Below are 23,386 nucleotides of genomic sequence, written 5' to 3' on the forward strand. Positions count from 1 at the left end.
CAGTTGATTGGGTTCTTTATATTAAAGCAAATATGAATACAACATACATTACTTTAGTTCTTTATTTTAAAAAGATGTTAAATTAATTCTCATCTCAAATATTAATTTTTGTCCTTTATTCCACTGATTGCTTCTTTTACTTAAAAATAACCTCAAACTGTGGGTGACACAGGTCACATAATTGAAATTAAGGCATATTTATACAAACATTCATAATGCCCACGTACACAATGGGCTGTAATAGCATTCAGTGTGCAATAAGTAGACCAAGTGAATAAAACAGAAGAGATCCAGAAAAAGAAGTTCTTAAAGTGCTAAAGAGAAAAAGGTATGCATTGGTGGTTATATTAATTCATTAGGAGGCCTTGGTATTGTTTTTAATCTCTCTCTTGGCAATCATAGATATATCATATGCTGAAAGTTAAATCAATACTTTGTCCTGCATTAACATCCACCACATGTGTCTGTTTAGCCATATCCTCTGAGGTTGCTGTTACAGAATAGGTGCCAGGGGAAACTTCAATGTAGAGATCTTTGGAAGCCTTTCTAGCCTTAATGGAGAAAAAAAAGATAAGTAAGACTTTGTGGCTGTATTAACTGCTCACAGAGATGTAATTTTTTAGCTTATATAGTTACGCTTCAATTAATGACCTATTAACATTTTTCAAAATATATGGTCAGGATGGACATTAATAGTAGCAAAAACATTTTCTGTTTAATACTAACATTAGAAAGTAGCAAGCTGTGATTATAAAAAAACCTCATATTCAAATCCTTTCATTTTAAAAAAAAGAATACATAGGTAAGAATGCATAGGTTAACCAGCTATCCTCTAACACTGGGAAACTAGAGTTGTCAAAAATAAGCATATTACTTATATTGACACAAATTTAGTAGGAAAAAAAACTTGTTTGGGGTTCTGATAAGTCCTTATTGCTCAATTTCTGTGGCCCAGAAGCCATAGCAATTGGCTGCTAAAATTGCTTCAATAATTACCCTTTGAGAAATATAAAGTATTTCTCTCCTTCAGGCCAACGATTAAACCTACTGCATCAGAATTATACCTCTCAATCAACGTAGTGCAAAGACTGATGCCCACAACCAAAATTAACTTCCTAAGGTTGCAGCAGATAGCACTATCAGCAGTTAATGTCTTTAAAGAGAATTATGAAACACCACCTGTCCTCCTTCCACAGTGGAATTTTCTAGGCCATATCCATGGTCTCAACATGGTTCCTTTGCACCTCTCAGACAGCGCAACTGATTCAAAGTTATCCCTGACTGGCTTTGCTCTAGTACAGGAAAGGTGCCAGAAGTACACCAAGGTGTGGCTGAAAGACTGCTGGACTGTTACTGCTGGTGTAAGTTAGAGAATGACTAAAATAATTTAAAACAAAATACAGGACTATGTAGCACTTTAAAAGACTAACAAGATGGTTTATTAGGTGATGAGCTTTTGTGGGCCAGACCCACTTCCTCAGATCAGATAGTGGAAGAAAATTGTCACAACCATATATACCAAAGGATACAATTAAAAAAATGAACACATATGAAAAGGACAAATCAAATTTCAGAACAGAAGAGGGATGGGGGAGGGGGGGAAGGTAAATGTCTGTGAGCTAATGATATTAGAGGTGATAATTGGGGATCAAGAACACATATTCCTGCACATCCAGAAATATAATTTATGCTATCATGTGCCGAAAGTGCCTGTCTGCTATGTACATTGGACAAACGTCTCAGACACTTCGCCAAAGGATCAATGCCCACAAAACAGATATTAGACAGGATCACAAAGAAAAAACAGTTTCTTGCCATTTCAACCAGAAAGGACATTGTCTCAACGACTTAATTACCTGCATCCTGCTTCAAAAGGCTTTTAAGACTGCACTTCAAAGAGAATCCTCTGAACTGTGATTCATGCTTAAATTCGACACTTTACACCTGAGTCTGGATAAAGAATCTAATTATCTTACCAATTACAAAGATAGCTTCCCCAATTATCACCTCTAATATCATTAGCTCTCAGACATTAACCTTCCCCCTCCATCCTCCTTCTGTTCTGAAATTTGATTTGTCCTTTTCATATGTTTTCATTTTTTTAATTGTATCCTTTGGTATATATGGTTGTCACAATTTTCTTCCACTATCTCATCTGAGGAAGTAGGTCTGGCCCACGAAAGCTCATCACCTAATACACCATCTTGTTAGTCTTTAAAGTGCTACATAGTCCTGTATTTTGTTTCAGCTATACCAGATTAACACGGCTACATTTCTATCACTAAAATAATTTAATCATCCACTCACCATTCCTCACACATTTCACATCCATCCAAAATCCAGACATGGGTCACCTTCAATAGTCATGTGCTAAGTTCACTATAAGTTGTGTGTCTATATGGTTGCATAGCTGTTTTCAGAGCTCTGCTCAGAAGTTCAAAACTCCTATGTAGGCAGGGAGCTCAGCTGACTGGTGGGGGAAAGGCATTGTCTCACTGAGCAAGCAGCTAAACAGAGTCGCTCCATGCTTGAAACTAAGCAGCTCCCAGGGTAAAGGAAGATAAGGAGAGAATATGTAGCAAGGGAGTGGCTGGAGGGGAGATCAGAGGAGACAGGGGCTTGGAGAGTCCTGTCTGCACAAGGACAGAGAGGCAGAAACTCAGCACTCTCAAGTCTCCTGGGAAGAGGGAGACAAGGGGCTGACTGCATGGGGAAGGTGGGGGAAGAGGGTGTGGGTGAGTGCTGAAATCTGTGCAGTGAGTTGGGGGGGGGGAGTTTGTTTCAAGTGCCTGACTCACCTGTTGCGGTCCTCTCTGTCTGGGTTGGAGGGAGGGGAAGGAAAGCAGGCTGCAAGAGGTGTGTGCATGTGCCAGGACATTTGTATGATTACATTTCAAACAAAGTTTACATAAGTGTTAATGGCTTCAGGTAAGAAAGAAAAAGATCATTTTAACAGATTTTTTTTGGAATGTTGCAGATATCTAAAATTCTGATTTAAAAATCTTAATGATTTTTTAAAATACTGTGTTACTAATTAATACATGGTGTATTGCAGTGGTCTCCAACCTTTTTACACCCAAGATCACTTTTTAAATGTCAGAACAAACCAAGATATACTGCCCCATCCTTCCCCCAAAATTCCCCCTTTCTTGAAGCCCCACCCTCTCTATTCTCCTTCTCTCCATCACTTGCTATCCCCAACCCTTATATACTCTAGTCTACACTGCTGCTTTTTTTTTCCGATTCTTCTGTAGGAAGAGGTTTTTCCAACATTTGACCAGTCTAGACTGGACTGAGGAGGGAAGCCCAGCCACGCGCCTCCTCTAGGGCTGACTCCCCCCTCCCACACAGGAGGGAAGCCCCAGTGCACGCATCCTCTGGGGACTCCCCCCATCCCTTGCAAGTTCTCGGCATGCCACAGACCTGCGGGAGGGGAGCAGCCAGTGCACTTCCGGAACCCCCGGAAGTGGCGCTCAGCTGCAGGACTTCTGTCCACCCAGCAGGAAGCTGGCACTACCTCCATTGTCACTGGAGGTAGGTAGTGGGGCTTCTTGGAGGTGGGGGGGAAATGAGGAGGCCCCTCGAATGCCTCGCGATTGACGAGTTGAGCCCTTGTGATTGATTAGTCGATCTCAATCAGTGCGTTGGTGGGGTGTACTGTATGCAGTAAGGCCAGATCTTTGCTATGTTGTAGATGAGATTTGGCTCTTATGAGTTGCAAGTACTAGTTGAGCTGTTAGAAAGGTTGATGATATGTATACTCCAAGGGTAGTGTTAATTTTCATTTTTATGTGATTTCATATTAAATATCATAAGCATTGCTCCGTGTTAAATATCTCATTTTAATATTTTTCCATACATATGGACTGCAAAAATATATATAAAAAAGTGTATGTGTTTTGTTTGTATTAGTGGTGAACATTCACATACACACACACACACACTCAATATTGGTGGTGCACACAAGAAATTTCAACCTACCGAAAAGAAAATTCAACCCACCCAATGATAGAAAATGTTAGCGGGAACACTGATCACATGCCAAAATTTGAGAATCTGGTTTCCATTTCTGTGTATATTCCAGCACTCTCATGTACATGCAGGGGAGGGACATTTTGCACATGTACATTCCATCAGATGTGAGGGCAGGCGATAGGACGAAATGTTTTTTGCAATGTCCTTAAGTCTTTTTACTTGACTATATATAGAGTATGAAGTAGAATTTTATGCAGAAGGAAGCAGAATTTTCATTCATTGATTAAGTAATTCTAAATACTTACACGTTGCTTGGGGGTTTCAGCTGCATTCGACATTGGAGAGGTTTCATTTTTCTGCAAAAGAGGAAAGTGGTCATTACTCATTAACTTCCAGAGCTTACCAGTTCTGGATTCGGTATAATGTCCCATTCTGGAGGATCTTTTGTCAGTTAGTTTTTAGCTTGTGCCCTGAAGCATCCTTTTCTAAATAAATATCTTGCTATAGAGAGTAAGAAAGACAGGGACATTTTGATATAATTGGATTTTAAAAAAAAAAAATCACAGAAACATTACTTATAAGTTCTGCAAAACCTAAACTTGGCTAAACCTGTATTTTGGTCCAAAATGGAACTGGAGGAGTCCCCTTAAGGGAGGGCATGAGAAACGTGAAATAGCCTTGTTTCCAAAATGCAAAAGGTTCTAAAACTGTGAATTTACCCAATATAGCACCTAAAATATTAAAACTGGGTCTTGGTTAAAACTTTAGTCTTAGGTCCTTAACTAGAGTCCTCTTTTTTCATTATTTTAATGTAATTATCCCAATATGAACCTCATAATCTGCTATGCCAGGCAGTAAATTAAATCAGCCTTGCATGCAAACTCACTAAATGCTGTTGATTCCACTGTTCAATAGAGCTCTACAACATGATACATTATTGTGGAGAGTCTGACAAGGACCCAGAATAGGAAAATGATATAAATTGCAGGGAAGATTTTTAGTAAAAATGTGAAAACAAAGCCAGGTGCTGTTTAATAACACACTGAGAAATGGAAGTTCTGAATAACATGGACTAAGTTTGAATTTTAAAGTCAAAATCAGTCATGATTTGGCAGTGCTCCTTTCCAGTGCTGCTGTCCCAATGCAATTAGCCTCATTAAGTGCTGGCCTGTATGCAGGATTGGTGGGGGGAGGGCTGCTTTTTTTGTAAATGTGGACTGCAATTTTTTAAAATATAAAGGAGTTCAAAATAGTCATGCAATGAGTGCGTATAAGAGATGTTAATGAAAAATCTGAGTGGAAACTGATTGCTAAACTGATTCTGTTGTAACATACTAAGAATGTATACAGTAATAAAGTGATAGAAATGTAGCCGTGTTAGTCTGGGGTAGCTGAAGCAAAATGCAGGACAATGTAGCACTTTAAAGACTAACAAGATGGTTTATTAGATGATGAGCTTTCGTGGGCCAGACCCACTTCCTCAGATCAAATAGTGGAAGAAAATAGTCACAACCATATATACCAAAGGATACAATTAAAAAAAATGAACACATATGAAAAGGACAAATCACATTTCAGAACAGGAGGGGGATGCGGGGGGGGGGGGGGGGGGAAGGAAGGAAGGTAAGTGTCTGTGAATTGATGATATTAGAGGTGGGGAGAGTGGGATGTTTGTGAGTTAATGGTATTAGAGGTGATAATTGGGGAAGCTATCTTGGTAATGGGTAATAAAGGTTTTATGGACATTACCTTCTGGGATCTTGCTGTAATATCGTAAGTGAAAAACAATATTCCAAAATATTCCAGTCTTTGTCTTCAGAATTTTTTCAGTTAAGACTAGATATAGGCTAAAAGTACAGTTTTACCTCCCTGGTCCAGCATTCTCGGGACCTGCCTGGTCCCAGACCAGGGAATTTGCTGGAACAGAGGAGGTTGAAGCTGCAGCTGGGGCTCCACTCTCTCTGCAGTGGCCAGGGACTCCACTGTTGTCCAGAGCTCTACTCTCTCCCTGGGGGAGGCTAGGAATGTAAACGACTAGTTGACTACCCGATAAGCATGAGTAGTCACTTGACTGGTCGTTTCTCCCACCTCTTGCTGCTCTATCAGAGAGAGGCAGCAAATGGGGGGAGCAGGAGCCGGTGCTGGGAGGAGCCAGAACTTAAAAGCTGGTTCCGCCCCAGCACCATCTCTGCAGGAGAGGCCATGGGCAGCTCTTGTACATTTCAAAGGGAGAAGGGCAGCAGGCTAGCCAGCGCCCCCCTTATCGACTAATCGAGTAGTTGATGGAAATTACATTGACTACTCCATTAGCTGATTAATTGAAATTTAACATCCCTAGTGGAGGTGCCACTCTCCACCCAGTGGCTCTGCTGCTGCCCAGAGCTCCACTACTACCTGGCAGCTTCATGCTCCCTGCAGCACCCTTCTGCTGCCTGGGGCTCCGTATTTCCCCCAGGGCTGTGTTTTCCACCTGACAGCTCTGCACTGCCCCCAGCAACCCCACAGTTGCCTGCGGCTCTGCACTCCCTCCAGGAGCATCAGAGTTTCTGATTAATAAAATGTTTAAAATCTTGTCAAATCAACACCTGGGGGGTTCCTGCTCCTCCCGACAGCCCTGCGCTCCCTCCCCAGCACCCTCGCTATGGCTGTGGGAACTCTGTGCTCCCCTCCAGCAGCCATGCTCCATTCCTCTCAGTGGCGCTGCTGCCCCCAAGCCTCCATCTTGGCCCACTAGTTTGGCAGTACTCCTGGGTCTAGCCTCACGGCTTATCCCGGGAGTTCTCTCATGGGATCACCTGAGGACACCGGACCAGTAGTGTAGCCAGCCCATGGAAGTCTGGATTAAGGAGTTTCAACCTGTAGTGAAATAGATTTTAGGTAACAGGAAATTTTTTTTCGTGGCAGTAAGTTCACAGAAGTGTCTAAGACATGTTCATCTTTAAGGAAAGTTTGAAAGTCCTGTTTTCTAGGGACCTTCTGGACAAAGATATCACCACTTCATGTAAGTCTGTTTTGGCTGCATAGGGGACGTGCATCTAAAGGGCATGAGGCAGGGGTACAGACTCTGGAGGGGACAGGTGGACAAGGGAGGGTGTAGAGGGCATGCAGGAAAGCAGGCTTGTGTGGGGGCATAGGGATAATCTGTGAAGAGTGGACTGTCCACTGTAGGGAATGTAAAGACAGAGTGAAAGTGCCTTAGGAGCTGAATATGTGTTCCACAGATGTGTGTTATACCAGTGTGTCACATGGCCATGCAGAGATCTGCATTTGGGATCCTGTTCCTTTGCTAGGCAAGGGTTGGGAATACAGCATACCCAGCCACTTTCAAGGACTGACTCCCTTCCCTCTTACTAGCAGGCATTTGGAGTTACACTGCCTGCGTCTCCTCCCACCCTTTCAGCTAGAGGGAAAGATCATATCTCTCAAGATTCTTATACTTATTCTTATACACTCATCACTGTCGTATATGAGCACTTAAACTGAAACTCAGAGTAGCGTAACAAAGGGCCCAGAGAGGAGGCAGGCACAGGGAGAGCCCAGAGAATATTAGGCAGATGATCACTATGTCTTGGATGAGGACTACAATTACCTCCTGTTGCAATGTCTGTAGCAAGTTTTCTGCTGCTCGTGTGCTGTGGTATCTGCAGACGTGTTTAAATTCATTCTCTTGGCATCTGCGTGCAGGCACATGGCTATAATATTTCTGAAAGACAGTTAAAAGCACAAACTTCACAACTTATCTAGGAAGTCCCTTCTTTCACAATTACAACTAAAAAGAGTGGAAACGCACTGTTGCTGACGTTTTGAATTAAATCAGCTGATCTGTTCCCATGTTATAAACAGGACTATACCCTGAAGGGCCAAATGATTTGAAACCAACCCCTTCAAATAAAGCACTTGAGAATGACTCTACTGCCATCTACTGTTCCCAGTAAAACAAAACACACGAAACTTGTGTAGATTTGCTCCATTTTACTTATTTCCTCCATCGGATAGTCCATAACAGACGTGTGGCCAACACACATTTGTTTCCAATTCTACTATCTTATTTACTCCTGGAGGTTATAAATGGAAGTAGTTTACATTTTTTTGTTTATATTGCACATATGCCAAAAATTACATTAAAATAGAAGAGCTACATTGACACAACGGATAACATGTCACATATCATTGCATCATAAAAGTCAGAGTGAACTCTCTGTAGTAAAGTCTGGGAGAAAAACTTTAGACATTAGGTAAAATTTTCCAAAGTCCTTAAATGACTAAGCCGCTTAAGCCACATTTTCAAAAGTCAGTTAGTCACTAAGGAATCCAAATTCCACTGATTCGCAATTACTATTACACACTTTGCGAATCTGATCCTAGATTTGTGGATAACAGAATTTCCCCCTCCCAGAGAACACATGGTATAGCACAGTCTAGTGGACTGAGCCAAAGGGTAGATGCCTAAGATTAAAATTTTTATCCCAACTCTGCTGCTGATTCCTGATTCCATTAAGATGCAGCCAGATTGAGGACTTTGACCACTTTTCTCTCTTGTAATATAGAGAACTTCCTGTAGTGCTTGATGGTTAAACTAATGTTTCCACAATGCTTTGAAATTATAAAAGATGCTGTCTAAATCAAAACTCCTTTGGTGGAATAAATGTGTGACACTAGAAACAACTGTGTGTACAGATGCATGGGCATGTTACAACAGCTGATAGTTGTTAACAAGAGCTATTTCCCTAACACAGGTAAGATTTATACACTGGTTAGCCCCGCCATTTGAAGTTCCTCTTTCTACCCAGCATGTCATCATTACCCTATAATCAAATCTTTCCTCCAGCTGAGCAGAAGAAATGGGCAACCACCTTAGGCTGTGACTCCATTACAATTCCACTGATGCTAGTAACAGTGGGAATGCTAGTACAGGCCACGTGATGGTGCATATGCCAACATATTATCTAAACCAACTCAGAGCAGGCTTAAAAGTCAGTGGTAAAAATACTGATCATCAGTCTAAACTTGATCTCACACAGCTGCTATTGGTGAGGGTGGGAAATGTCCCTAGATTTCTCATTTTAGAGAAGCCCCCAGAAGTTAGAGATGTAAAATCCTATTTAGCTAGTTAAGCAGTTAAATGTTAAGTTTGACTGATTAACTGATTAAATGGGACCAGGTGGGAGGGACACTGGGCTGCAGCGCTTCTCTCCTCCCAGCCCGCTCTAGACCAGCTGCTTCTGGCATGAAGCTGATGGCTCCCAGCCTATGCAGGCTGGGAGTCAGCACCCTTGCACAGGGCCGGAAGCAGCAGCAGGGGGAGGGAAGGGAGAGGACACTGGCTCCCTTCCCACACAGGCTCGTGGGATGGGAGTTGGCAGCCTCCTGTGGAGCAGAGGGGAGCCGGTGTGGGCTGGCAGCTGGAAGCCTTTCCCTCCTCCCCCTACTTCTGCTCCCATTCTCCCTCCTGTGAGATTGCTGACTCCCAGCCCATGTGGGTTGGGAGCCAGCAGCCCCATGGGGCTCAAGCAGCCCTCTGCCTGTAGTGTGCTGCAGGATACTCTTGGGTAACAGTTACCCAGTAAGCACCAGTTAACTATTCACATCCATACTAGAAGTTACTACCGAAGCTCTTATTGATAGACTTGTGAAGTTGCTCTGAATCTCTAATTCATTCATAGTTTTCCTATTGGTTTTTGGAACAGAGCCACTAACAGGCACAACATGGATATTTCCCCCCATCCCTTGCAATATAAAATTTACCTCACATTCCTTTGTGGTTTGACTCATGAACTCCACTATTGAAGCAAATGCTACATTGAGACGTTCAGAATCTTCTTCCTGTGATTAAACAAATGTGTATCAGTCATTATGTAATGCTATTTGTTTCAAAGCAAAAAACCTTCTGAGGCACCTCTGCAGCTTAAGCCTTGTTTGGTTTTAATTCAAAATACCCAGTTGAGCTGGACATTATTACTGCAGTGATGCTAGCAGCTTACACAACAAAATGCTGATGAGCTGTTTCTTCACAGTGAAACTGAACTGTCTGTGTAGCCTGTTACTGTGTGTTAAATAGTCAATTAAAAATATGCGACACTGGCTTTACCATAGCCCTTGTAAAATAAATCAGAAGCAGTGAAGATCTTTACTATGGGATTATTCAGTCAACCTACTTCTATACTATATGAAACAATTATTGGACTAAGCACTAAGTTAGACACTAATTTATTTGTTAAGCAGCCTTGGAGATTTCATTCTCACTTTGATTATATAAGAACAGCCATACTGGGTCAGACCAAAGGTCCATCTAGCCCAGTGTCCTGTCTGCTGACAGTGGCCAATATTGGGCAGATGCCCCAAAGGAAGTGAACACAACACATAATTATCACATGATCCTCCCATCACCCATTCCCAACCTCTGACAAACAGTGGCTAGGAACACCATTCCTACCCATCCTGACTAATAAGCACTGATGGACCTAAACTCCATGAATTTATCTAGCTTTTTTTTTTTAACCCTGTTAAAGTCCTGGTCTTCAAACATCCTCTGGCAAGAAGTTAGACAGGCTGACTGTGTGCTGCGTGAAGAAATACCTCCTTTTGTTTGTTCCATGAACGCATATGATCATGTGTTTAACTTAAGGCACAATGGGACTATAAAATTAGACACATTTTTATGTGGTTTGCTGGATTGAGGGCTAAGTTATTACCCATTAGAAATGATAATTCTATATAAGAATATATATTATTTTTGCTGTTTTCTGTTAAAAATAATTAAAGTAGAATGGGCTGGTGAGGAATAAAAGTTTGATATAAAGTTAATCACACTGTTGCCATTAACACAAATATTGAAAATAAGTTTGCCCTAGACAAATAACCCTAATTTAAATTTCATTTGAAATGAAAACGTCACTTGATTTGGGATCATTCCATACTTAATCATTAACACTTTGGTTTTTTTAAGGTGCTTTACAGAGGTTAATTCACAAATATAAGAGATAACTTCTTGTTTGTTTTGAACAGAACACATTTGAACATGCCATTTTAGGCTTTATAAGGTGTTTGCATCATTGAATCATCCATTTATTCAGCCATCCGCTTGTTGGGCCAAATTCTGTTCCCCCAACTTTGATGAATTTAATTTACTTAAGGGATGAATTCATAGACTCCGAAGCTAGAAGGGAACACTGTGGACATCTAGTCTGACCTCCAGTTGAATGCAGGAATGGAACTTCCCCAAAATAATTGCTAGAACAGATCTTTAAGAAAAATATCCACTCTTGATTTAAAAATTGACAGTGATGGAAAGTCCATCACCACCCTTAGTACACCGTTCCAGTTATTCATTACTCTCACAGTTAAAAATACACTCTCTTATTTACAGTCTGATTTTATCTTGCTTGAGTCCAGCCACTGGATCCTTACAAAAAATGGAATTGCACTCCTTCAGCATTATGGGACTACTTACTGAAGTGGAAAGCCCATTTCTGCAAGGGCACAATTTTCTCAGAGGCTGATCCAAGGACTATGGAACTCACTTCCACATGATATGACACCTATGACAAATCCAATCCCATTCCATTCAAAGGACAAATCATATTATTTGGATGTTACCTTCTAAACAGAAGCACAAGACAAGCCAGATGGGATTTTCAAAAGTGCTTAGCGAATTACTAATCAAATGGAAAGGTAACCAAGTTTGACACTGTACTACGGGATATTATAGTGTCCTCATGTGTTATAGCTAATTAAAATGTCAACACTGTACATGTGTAATTCCTGGACATTCATATATCAGGCCCTTATGGAACAAGGATAGAGTCACTCATTATGAACATGTCTATATTTATAATACTGAGCTGGTACAACTGTAGTTATTCAGGATAGACACTATATACTATATTCTCCTCCAAAAGACAGTAGCTAGCTTGATTGAAGAATTACACCTGGGGTTAGGTCACTATTGTTATGTCTCTCAGGCTATGGATTTTTCATATCAATGAGAAAAGCATATATACCAATATAAGTTTTCAGTACAGACCAGCCTTAAATATAACATTTCTTTGAAATGGAGTTTCACATGAATTAGCTTATAATCACTGGTATTTTAAATCCTTCTATACGATACAGCTCTCTCTTTTTCATTATATTCAATTTGCCTCCATTTCAAAGGGTTTACAATATTTAAACATGTCACCTTCAAAGCTCAAGGTTAGCAGTGTCTTGATTTGGGACAATGCTAAGTCAGCAAGTTGGGTTTCAACGCTTTTGCAAGCCTCTGTCTTATATTGATTCTGCAACTTACAAAGCAGCCTGACTTAACTCCACAAGGCAGAAAAACTAGGAGAGCCAACCCACTGCCCCTTCTTTCAGTCTGTGACTCTCCAAGCAATAGGGCTGACCCTGAATACCATCAGAGATCTCTGATCCTGTAAAGATGGTTCCCATGTCACACTTTGATTGAAAAGTATTCCAATTACAGTAAAACGCCATTAGTCCGGCATCCAATGCTCCGGAACTCCTGATGGTCTGGCACCATCAGGAACCCAGAAGTGCTTGGGGCAGCCAGACAATTGGAGCTGCTCTGCGCCCCGCTTCCCTGATTCAGCCACTGCTGAAACTGACCAGCAGCGGCTGAATGGGAGACGCCTGGGGCAGAGCCGGACTATCGGAAGGGGGGGCTATGAGGGGTCTGGAGTGGCATCCCCCCCACCCCACCCCACCCCAGACCCCTCATAGCCCCCTCTTCTTATAGTCCGGCATATTTGATAATCCGGCACCCCCTGGGTCCTAAAGGTGCCGTATTATCGGAAGTTTACTGTAATTGTGGTTTTAGTTAGTCTAGTAATAAGGGGTCACTACCACTTCTTGTGATATTTTATTCTTTGTTGAACTGACTACTGCCATCTTTTCCATCAGGGACTGTTTGTCCAAATACAGTATGTTGATGATTAAAATAAGTTATATCTAATGACTTAGGAGAGAAATTATGAGTAATTGGGGGAAAGGACAAATGGCACCACTGATTTTATTTTGGTTGATACTATGGAGAACATACTGAGGAACAGAGAATGTGCCACCTTATTCCAATTTAAGTGGCTGCAGTTGTATACAAAAATGCTATTTAAGTTATTCAGAGATGGGCCCAGTTTCTTTACCTGTCTTGAAGGTGTTATGCAATTCTCTAGCACTATAAATTAACCAAACCACCACCTAGAAAATACACAGTTTGAGGACGCTGTTTAAAGTACTTTTCATATTTAAAAAAAATTAAAACCATAATTAATAAACTAAAGTATAAATTACTGCAGTATTTTGGCATCTATTCATCCATCACTAAAACGCAGCTACCTGCATGGCTAGATGTGACAGCACACATTTCCAGGGAGGAACAAAACACTATTTTACACTATTGAAATTTCAAGGGGATTTTTTAGGGAGCTAACACCACTGTGCAAGACTAGGATTTGACTATTTAAAACATTATTGCTCTGCAGTCAAGTTAGCCTTCCTTAATTACTCCGAAGAGATTTTATGGTGTTGGAAACAAACATGATTTGTATGCCCTAAGCAGGTCATCCAAATACCCAAAGGAACATAGGGTGAGATTTTAAAAAGACTTGTGCTATTAAGTCACTTAGGTGCTATTGAAAAGCCTAGCTATAGTCAACATACACTGACTCCTTACAACATTTATTTTTAAAAGCTATGGGTTATGGGACCATAATTCAAATAGTGCCATTACTTAAAGCACAGTGTTACTAGAATATGCCACCAAATGGTGGATATTTTTCCTCAACAAAGTCTCAGCTGCTCACTTTATTTTTCAAATCATCTTGCACATTAAAACTTAATATAGTCAGGGGTGTTACATGGTCATATACAGTAACTGCGTATTTTAGATCCCCATAGTGCTTTGAAGATAAAAATGTAGTTGTATGTATCAAATGATTATATACATTACATTTAACTATTAATATAGAAAGAATGCAGAACTATATTAAGCAAAAATGCAATTCAACAGATGTGCAAACATAAGTGGCTAGTGATGGGATATTTATCATGGCATATGTTGAACTCAAAGCCAGCCCAAGAGCTGTCTGCCAAGACAGATGGGACTCTCCCAGTTTCTTCTGACCTGTAACTTAATCTTCTATTTGCATTCTTGCCTAAATAGGGAGAATGACCTTACATTCTCAGCCACAATGGTAGAAATAAGAAGTATGGGCACTAGAGACAGTATTCAAGTGATAACTTGTCTGTGGAAGGCTGCCAGGTTTCCCACCATAACATTATGTTATAGCACCATAAGCAGCAGCATCAATGCAGTTAAAGACCTTGCACAATAACCAGAAACGAAAATCTGAGGTTCTACTAATATAGCCACATGGATTTGTTTGGTTCAGTAAATAAGACTTTCAAGTGGGAGGCAGCATTCCCCAAATCCATAACTGCCCTGTGTAAATCAACCCTTCAATTTGCGCGGCTACTTAGGTTTACGCATGGCTCTGGATTAACTACTTCCGCGCTCTTTCTGGAGCTGAAGGGAAAGCCACACTACGTGTTCCTAGGGGTGCATTACTAAAAGCAAGACTGGGAGGAGTTGCTGTTTCCAGGCACTGACCACAGGCTCTGGCCAGCTCACTTTCCGCCGCTTAGCCCGTTCCAGGACTTCCTGAGCCAGCCCTGCCGTGCGCTGGGCGATACCACAGGTCCGCCTCGCCGGCCGGTCGCTCGCCATTCCTCAGGCCCCGGGCTGGAGAGACACAGGCAGACTCGTCAGAACACAGCTGGCTGAGGGCCGCAGGGGACTGAGCCCGGGCTTGGGAAGCAGGGGTAGGCATCTCCCTTGAGGCTGCTCTTGCTGTAGGCTCAGCGGGGCAGAGCACGGGCCTTGCCAGGCAGCCAGTCCACCACGGAGTCCAAAGACAGGCAGGGCTGGGCGGGCTCCTGCAGCCTATGCCCCGCTAGGCAGGGCCTCGGGCGCCCAGCAGCCGGTGGCTCCCCGCATTGAGGGCGCTCACCTTGTCTCCGCGCAGGCTGGGCGGGGGAGGCGACAGGTGGGCTGGAAGCAGCAAGGCGCCGGCTGTACGGACCAGGCGGCGCGGCCTCCCGGGGGGGGGGCTTGCAGTGCGTGTGAGTGGAACGCTGCTCGTGCATCACAATGCGCCTGCGCCGAGTGGCGGCAGGCCCCGCTTCTGTTGCTTTCCCGGCGGCGCGGGCTGCCCTGGGGTGCGCGCGCGCCCACTCCGAGCCTGTTCCCAGGGCCGGGGCGGCCCTGCTGTGTCTCTGCCCAGGGCCGCGCGCGGCTCCCGGGGGCCACGCACTCCCCGCTGTCGGGAGCTGCTCCCCGCGGGGAAGGACAGTGCTGCGCACAGCTCCCAAGCCGCCTCTTGGCGTTCTAGCGATAGGAGCGCCCCGCTAAGTGGAGCTCCTGCAAACAGCGTCTGTCCTGTGTCGGTTTCCTTCTGTGGGCTGGCGGCTAGTGGGTCTCATGTACCACGGGGGCAGGCAGAGGTTTTCATGCTATACCTAGATTTCTAACCAGCTACGTGAACAGCACTAGTGAAATCAGTACATGTTAAAACGCCATAGAGACAGTGGTTTGGGTATACTCTGCTATATGCTGACATGTAAGTACAACATTTACATTCCGGATGATTGGTTTTATGATTATTTGGTAAAAATGAGAAAGTAAGCTAGTATTCAGTAGCTGCAGGGAGAGGCTTTTGTAGTTCTAGGTCTGATTTTTGTAAGCAAGTGCTGTTAAGGGAGATGAAACTTCAGATACACAAGACAAATCAGATTCCTGCAAGCAGTACAGTAGTCTGGAAAGGGTGAGAGCTGTTGCTGTGAGGTGAATGCAGACTACAGGTGTTCTGTTTACAAATAAAATTAATATTTAATCATCAAACATGTAAATGCATCTGGGCTCCCAGAGCTAAGCAAGGCTCTTTCCATCTCCTACATCACTTGGGCTGCATACAAGTGAGAAGAAAAAAAACTAACAACAAACCCACACTGCTGTGGCTGCTCAGGTAGGGCCAGGCCCAGCTGCCCACACTATGGATGGGGGCTGCTCTGTCTGAGCTGGGCCCACTGCACCACACTGTGGGTGGGTGGGGAACTGCTCCATCCCAGCTGTCCACTAACCATGGACAAGGCATGGTTGGAGTGTTCCCAGTGGACCTGGCTTAGCTGGAGCAGCTGCCAGGTACGATTAACCAGTGACATCCCTAGTTGGTGCACAGTTCAAATTCTTGATCTTAGTACATTGCAGTTATTGTTACAACTTAAAAATGTCTATAAACTTAGATAAAATTACTTTTTATTTGCTTACATATAGTATGAATATAGATTTACAGATTCTAGCTTGCAGATTTATCGTTTTGTATGATAAATAAGTTATGCTTGTGCAAATTATGCATCCAAGTCATAAAGCAGGCTACAAATGCAATAAAAAGTAAGGTATTCAGAAATTTAAGTTGTAGCCTTTCTCATCTCTGGCCCTTTGGGGATTGCTGCTAGCAATCACATATGAGCCACATAACATTGTAGGCAATTTTATGATACCATCCTTTCTATAATTTCATCAAACTCAGTGTTGAAATAAGTTAGGTTGTTTTTGCCTCTTCTTGAAGTACAGGCAGTCCTCAGGTTACGTACAAGATAGGGACTGTAGGTTTGTTCTTAAGTTGAATCTGTATGTAAGTCAGAACTGGCGTCCAGATTCAGCTGCTGCTGAAACTGATCAGTTTCAACAGCGGCTGAATCTGGATGCCAGTTCTGACTTACATACAGATTCAACTTAAGAACCCCAGGCATCCCCAAGTCAGCTGCTGCTGAAACTGATCAGAGGCTGATTCCAGGAAGCCCGGGGCAGGGGCTTCCTGTAGTCAGCCACTGGTCAGTTTCAGCAGCGGCTGACTTGGGGACGCCTGGGGCAGAGCAGCTGGGGTGCTGCTGGGTTGCTCCAGTAGCGCCGCCGCTCCTCGGCGCTATTGGACCAACCCAGCAGCACCCCAGCTGCTCTGCCCCAGGCGTTCTGATTCAGCCGCTGCTGAAACTGACCAGCAGTGGCTGAATCAGGACTGGGGCAGAGCAGCTGGGGTGCTGCCGGGTTGGCCCAGTAGCGCCCAGAGCGGCGCTACGGGACCAACCGGCAGCGCCCCAGCTTCTGTACCACAGGCGTCTGGAGCAAAGCCGCAGAGCATGGGGGCAGCGGGACAGCCCAGACGCGCCGTGGCTGTCCTGCTGCCCTTGGGCTCCGCGGCTTTGCTCTGCTTTGCTCCCCGTCCCCCTGGTCTGCAGACCAGGGGGACGGGGAGCAAAGCGGTGGAACACGCGGGCAGCAGACAGCCCAGACGCGCGTCTGGGCTGTCTGCTGCCCGCGTGTTCCGTCGCTTTGCTCCCCGTCCTTCTGGTCTGCAGACCAGGGGGACGGGGAGCAAAGCAGAGCAAAGCGACGGAACACTCAGGCAGCGGACAGCCCAGACGCGTCTGGGCTGTCCGCTGCCCACGTGCTCCGCCGCTTTGCTTTCTCTCCCTGGTCTGCTGGAGACCAGGGAGAGGGCCCCGTTTGTAACTGCGGATCCGACATAAGTCGGATCCGCGTAACTCGGGGACTGCCTGTACTATTCCAGAACATCACTTATCTGTTGATTGGTCTGATTTCAAGCCTAAGCTTGTAGATGGCAAATTAAAATCCATTTATTTTTGTCTCAGCATTAGCACTTAACCCTAAATAACTCCTCCTCCCTGGCATTTATCACTCATATCTTTTTTATAGAGCGCAGTCATAACTCCCTTCAGCCCCTGTTTGTGTAAGGTAAACAAACCTAACTCCTTGGGTACGTCGACATAGCAGGGCTAAACTAGAAATAAGTAACACAACTTATAGCTTATTTCAAATTTGCACACATCTACACAGCATTTATTTCAAAACAGAACTCTTTCTCCAACTTCCCTTACTCCTCATATAATGAGGTTTACAGAAGTCAGAGTAAGAAGCCCGTTATTTTGAATTTATTTTGAAATAATGGACTTGCTGTGTAGACACCTAGTATGTTATTTTGGAATAATGTCTGTTCATAACACTACCGTGTAGACATACCCCTTGAGTCCTTTATATGTAAAAAGACTTTAATCTCATTTAAGCAATATTATACGGTGATTTAAAAGGAATCCTTTACATAAGGGGTATTACAGTACAATTATATTACATTTCAGACTTCAGTGACATTATATGCTAGAAAGAATACTGACATTATTTATAAATCAGTGTGACACATCATAGCTACAGCTACACTTCTTGCAAAATCACTTTCCATGCATCTTTTGCTCTTTGGTGGTATGTTTAAAATGAAATGAAAAATAACCACACTTCATGCAGGTAGGGGTTGCTACGTAATACCAGGGCTACAAAGTTTCACATCTACTTAAAAAACAGAGGATCCTTGTCCGGTTTTGGAGCATTACTGCCATTGTGTTGGCCTGACAATTTCAAGTCATGGTTCAGCAAAAAAATGTAACTATAATGTAAGTTGCCCTTGCATTAAGTTGCCATTTAAAATAAACAAGGCAGTAACACTTTCAAGGACATTTAACTAGTTACTTTTGCTGTGGCATTTCAGAGTCTGAGAATACAATATTACCACTATTCCATACCAAAAATAATATTAATTCTCAGGACTGAACTGGAACTAGCAAACGCACAGGAAAGGTAAAGAGTTTTGGTTTGTTACTGAGATACAAGCCCCTCAAACCTGTCATTTATATGACATCACTGCCGGTCACTTACCTAAAAAAATTGGACCTTATCCACACTACAGGCACATTGTGGCACTGAAGACACTGTTATAAGCAACTAGAAGGGTGGTAACGTAACCTGAGGCCTGATTGTCTTCTACTCAGGGGCCAAAGATACATTGCCAGATGGTAGCAAAAAGATTGTAAAATAGGCATATCTGTCCATCAGGGAACACCCACTGTAGTGAGACTCAGATTATCTCCATGCCATCTGGAATCAGGGCTGCACCACTCCCTCAGATCAATTGTACAGGGTCATAGCCACAGTGTTGCTGTACTCTGGCTATTCTCAGCTATTAGTTTCTTGGAGATTGTTACAGCAAAGAGCAATTCTGCAGCTCTCTAACTTATTGGGGGGCATCTGGGAAGGAGCAAAGTCGGCATACCAACTTTCTTTACTTTCAGTTGCTGTGCTGAACACAGCTTGGCTGGAGCCAACAACCACGTGCAGAGGCCCTGACTTTCAATCATCCATCTCTCTCTTTTAGGCTTTGCTTGTGCTAGCTATGATGTATCCAGCAATGAAGAAAAGGACCTCTCTTAATTTACATTTTATTAGCATCTCTTAATTGCTTCATTAGAGCATCAGCCAGCTGTTTGCCAGATACTCACTCTGTGATAAACAAGCCTTTCCCAGCTTGCTTGAAGAGAGAATTTTAAGCACAAACTTCAGTCTTTTCTTCTTCTGCCACACATTTAAGCATGTGCTTAGTCACTCTGCTGAATTGGGGCCTACCCCGGCAAACAGGATGAAAAACAAGTTGGTTCAGGTGTTTTTTCAGGGTATCTATTTCATTTGTTTTACATGATGGCAAGGAGAGCCAAGAAAGATCTTCCTCAGTCTTGGTTCCCAGAGGCTGGGCTTCTCTCTTTGGATAGTCAACGCTTATTGTAGACACCAAATGAGACTATTGGTGTCCAAAATGAACATTGAAAATCTGAAGTTAGAGTCTCAGACATCAGTACCTTGTTTCTTTTTCAAAGGACAATGTAAGTGCTTGTGAAATTACATTTTTTCACCACTTTCGAGGAAACTTAAAAGGTGGGTGATGTGTGGCTGCCCTAGCTTTCATCTACTAAAGGTGTCCCTTGGATGTATGGCTGTGTCTACACTGCACCCCTTTTCCGGAAAAGGGATGCAGATGAGACAAGTCGGAATTGCAAATGAAGCGGGGGATTTAAATTTTCCCCTGCTTCATTTGTATAAACATGGCTGCCGCTTTTTTCCGGCTCTGGGCTTTGTTGGAAAAAAGCGCCAGTCTAGATGGGGATCTTTCGGAAAATAAAGCCTTTTCTGAAAGGTCCCTTATTCCTCTTAAAATCAGGAATAAGGGACCTTTTGGAAAAGGCTTTATTTTCCGAAAGATCCCCGTCTAGACTGGCGCTTTTTTCCAACAAAGCCCCGAGCTGGAAAAAAGCGGCAGCCATGTTTATACAAATGAAGCGGGGGATATTTAAATCCCCCGCTTCATTTGCAATTCCGACTTGTCTCATCTGCATCCCTTTTCCGGAAAAGGGGTGCAGTGTAGACACAGCCTATATGTCTAACAATTCCAGGATTAAAGGAATTGTGCATTATTCTGTGCATGGTTCTGAAGCCTAGGATGTCGGTTTAGTCAGTGTGAAGCTAAAAAAACCCAGCTGCAAACAAGGCTGAAAGCGCCTTCTGTTTACTGTATGACCCAGGTTCAGTCATCATGGGGTTTAGTAGTCTGTTCCTAAATTTAAATTTTCAGCCATTTTGGCTCTTTTAGACTTTTTGAATTACCCCTATATGGCAGCATGGGTTTTCACCCGAGAGTTGAATATTTAATTCCAATTGCATGGATACCTTCTTTTGGGACACCCAGTCTTGGCTCACTGTGTGTATGTCTAGACTACATGCCTCTGTTGCCAGATGCATGTAAATTAGACTACCCGACATAGTCAATGAAGCCGGGATTTAAATATCCCCGGCTTCGTTAAAATAAAAATGGCCACCACGTCATGCCAGCTCAACTGTTCGTAGGCACAGTGCATGAGTCAAGATGCAGATTGGTCGACAAGGAAAGCCTTTGTCGACCACTCCTGTAAACCTCGTTTCATGATGCATAAGGGAGTGGTCGACAAAGGCTTCCCTTGTCAACCAATCCATGTCTTGACTCATGCGCCGTGCCAATGATCAGCTGAGCCGGCATGGCATGGCGGCCATTTTTATTTTAACGAAGCCGGGGATATTTAAATCCCGGCTTCATTGACTATGTCGGGTAGTCTAATTTACATGCCTCTGGCGACAGAAGCATGTAGTCTAGACATACCCTGTCTGACTATAGGCTGATTCTGGTTCAGAAGAAACTTAGTACACATAAGGCTTTTAGCTTAGTATCATAGAATCCTAGGGCTGGAAGAGACCTCAGGAGGTCATTGAGTCCAGCCCCCTGCCCAAAGCAGGATAATCCCAAACTAAATCATCCCAGCCAGGGCTTTGTCAAGCTGAGTCTTAAAAACCTCTAGGGATATAAGTACATATAAGGCTTCACATAAAAATAACAAAGAGAAAAGGTGGGCAAGATAATATCTTCTATTGGACCAACCTCTGTTGAGCAAGAGATAAACTGCAGTGCACATAAAATAACAATTCATTTAATATTTAAATACATTGTACTTATTGCCTTTTATCTGAGTTTTCTCAAAGTGCTTTACAAATACTAAAGTCTTGCAATGCACATATATCTCCTTTGTTGATGAGTAAAACGAGGCACATATTGTTATGTGATGTAACCAAGGTGACACAATGAGTCGGTGTTAGAGTAGGGACTGCTTCTTCTCACTCTGTTGGTCACTGTGTTATATCTATTTTCATCTCAGTATGCTGCATTTTGAAATACTACCTCGTGGGCATAATTTGTGGAGATGTGTGATGGAACTAACAAAAGTTTCTTCTGTATCCTTTCCTTGATTAGAAAAGATCAATTTATTCATTTTTGTTCCTACCATGATTTTTCAGACTATTTTAACAGCAGCCTCTTAAACAATAGTGCTGTTATTCTCTGAATGTTGCAACTTACACTCCCTCCATTTTTGACGTACAGTGACACAATACACCTTTTGCAGCTGAGTAAATAAGTATGCTACAAGAAGGCTGACAGCTGAAATAGCTTTTGCTTTGAAATAAATTTTAGCATTAGAAACCAGATGAATGTTGCACTTATTTCCTTTATATTCATTCTCAGAAATGTAACTGGGTATGAGACATGCCAGACAGCTGTATCATATTTCCTTGTCATGTGGAACTATATTGTCTTGAGATAGCAAGATTCATCACCAGTAACTTATTTATGTATGTGCTGTGGAAGTTAAGAAAATCTTTGTTCCCTCTGTCCTGTTTCAGGAAAGCATCCCTAGCTAGGAAAGCAGATAAAGCACATGCTTGATTTTAAGTATGTGATTAGGTCCCACTGAAGTCAATTAGACTGAAGCACAGCCATAACATTAAGCAAATGCCATAGGGCCAAAATTATAAAGGTATTAGGTGCCCATTTCCTCTTGAGTTAAGTGCCTGAATAGCTTTACAAATCTTGGTCCTTGTGTTTTTCTGATTCTGTGCCTTACTGATGTTTTCTCTGGCTTGGTCACTGCCCAGCCATGGGATATATTCTCTCACCGCTCACCATTCTCTATTTTTCTGTTGTTCATATAATACATTATGATATAATTTAAATTTAAATTATGTTATAATTTGACTACTCGATAGGCACTTGACTACTCGATAGGCACTTCCTCATTCCTCCTTTGAAATGTACAAGAGCTCCTACTGGGGATCTTGTACATTTCAAAAGGAGGAATGTGGAACTCTGCATGCAGCCCCAGGCCAGCAGAAAGTCCCGCTGACTCTAGGCTGCATGCAGTGTGCCTGCTTTGAAATGTACAAGAGTCTCCAGTGGGGGCTCTTGTGTATTTCAAAGCCATGGAGCCTGGGGTCAGCGAGAGACTAAGACTCTGCACCTGATCCCAGGCTCTGTGCAGCATTTCAGTGGAACCCGGGATCAGCTGGGGACTCCCCAGCTGACTCAGGGTTCCCTGTGGCAATTCCCCAGAACCCGGGAGTTCCCAGCTGATCCTGGATTCAGCTGAAATGCCGCACAGAGCCTGGGATCATCTGGGGAGTCCCCAGCTGACCCCAGGCTCCATGGCGCTGCCTCTTTGAAATGCCGAAGCGATGTTTCAAAGGGGGAGCCACTGCACAGCTGATCCCGGGCTCAGCTATGTGGTGCTGTCTCAGCATTTCAAAGGGGCAGCATCACACATCTGAGCCCAGGATCAGCTGTGCGGCTGCCCCTTTGAAATGCTGAAGCAGCTTTCAAAGGGGAAGTGCACAGCTGATCCCTAGCTCAGCTGTGCAGTGCTGCTGCTTTGAAGTACCCCTTCTTTTCCCCCACTTTGCTGCCTCTATCGGATAGTCGACTAATAGACTAGTCCTTAACATCCTTAGTATATTTCTGTCTGCAAGACCTTTGTATTTTTATCACCCCCTATTAATTTCACAAATAAATCAGATATATTGGAGCATAAGCTTTCGTAGGCAAAGACCCACTTTGTCAGATGGTCCTTGCCCATGAAAGCTTATGCTCCAATAAATCTG

At 43.2% G+C, this 23,386-nt stretch overlaps 2 protein-coding genes across 4 annotated transcripts in view; one reads left to right on the forward strand and one right to left on the reverse strand.

The window, feature by feature from the left end:
* Positions 1–48: 48 nt before the first annotated feature.
* On the reverse strand, positions 49–15,156 carry AKIP1 (A-kinase interacting protein 1). Its single transcript, XM_075927989.2, has 6 exons — positions 14,982–15,156; positions 14,582–14,713; positions 9,721–9,798; positions 7,565–7,678; positions 4,281–4,331; positions 49–551 (listed from the first exon to the last, which is right to left on the reverse strand). The coding sequence occupies exons 2-6, from the start codon at positions 14,696–14,698 to the stop codon at positions 408–410; spliced, it is 504 nt and encodes a 167-aa protein (XP_075784104.1). The 5' UTR covers positions 14,699–14,713; positions 14,982–15,156; the 3' UTR covers positions 49–407.
* Positions 15,157–15,392: 236 nt separating this feature from the next.
* Positions 15,393–23,386, forward strand: part of DENND2B (DENN domain containing 2B) — a 340,796-nt gene continuing 332,802 nt past the window's right edge. For all 3 annotated transcript variants that reach the window (XM_025189962.3, XM_025189963.3, XM_075927977.2), the window contains exon 1: positions 15,393–15,590. The gene's annotated coding sequence lies outside the window, so the exon portion shown is untranslated. The remainder of the gene's footprint in view (positions 15,591–23,386) is intronic.

Source organism: Pelodiscus sinensis, chromosome 5 (assembly GCF_052426305.1).
Source record: "Pelodiscus sinensis isolate ZL-2025 chromosome 5, ASM5242630v1, whole genome shotgun sequence".
Lineage (NCBI taxonomy): Eukaryota > Metazoa > Chordata > Testudines > Trionychidae > Pelodiscus > Pelodiscus sinensis.

Coding starts and splice junctions, on each gene's coding strand:
- AKIP1 (XM_075927989.2), bottom strand. CDS start 14,698: ATGGCGAGCGACCGGCCGGCGAGGCGGACCTGTGGTATCGCCCAGCGC. Junction 9,799..14,581: donor TGAGCTGGCCAGAGCCTGTG/GTCAGTGCCTGG, acceptor GTTTAATCACAG/GAAGAAGATTCTGAACGTCT. Junction 552..4,280: donor CTGAAACCCCCAAGCAACGT/GTAAGTATTTAG, acceptor TTCTCCATTAAG/GCTAGAAAGGCTTCCAAAGA.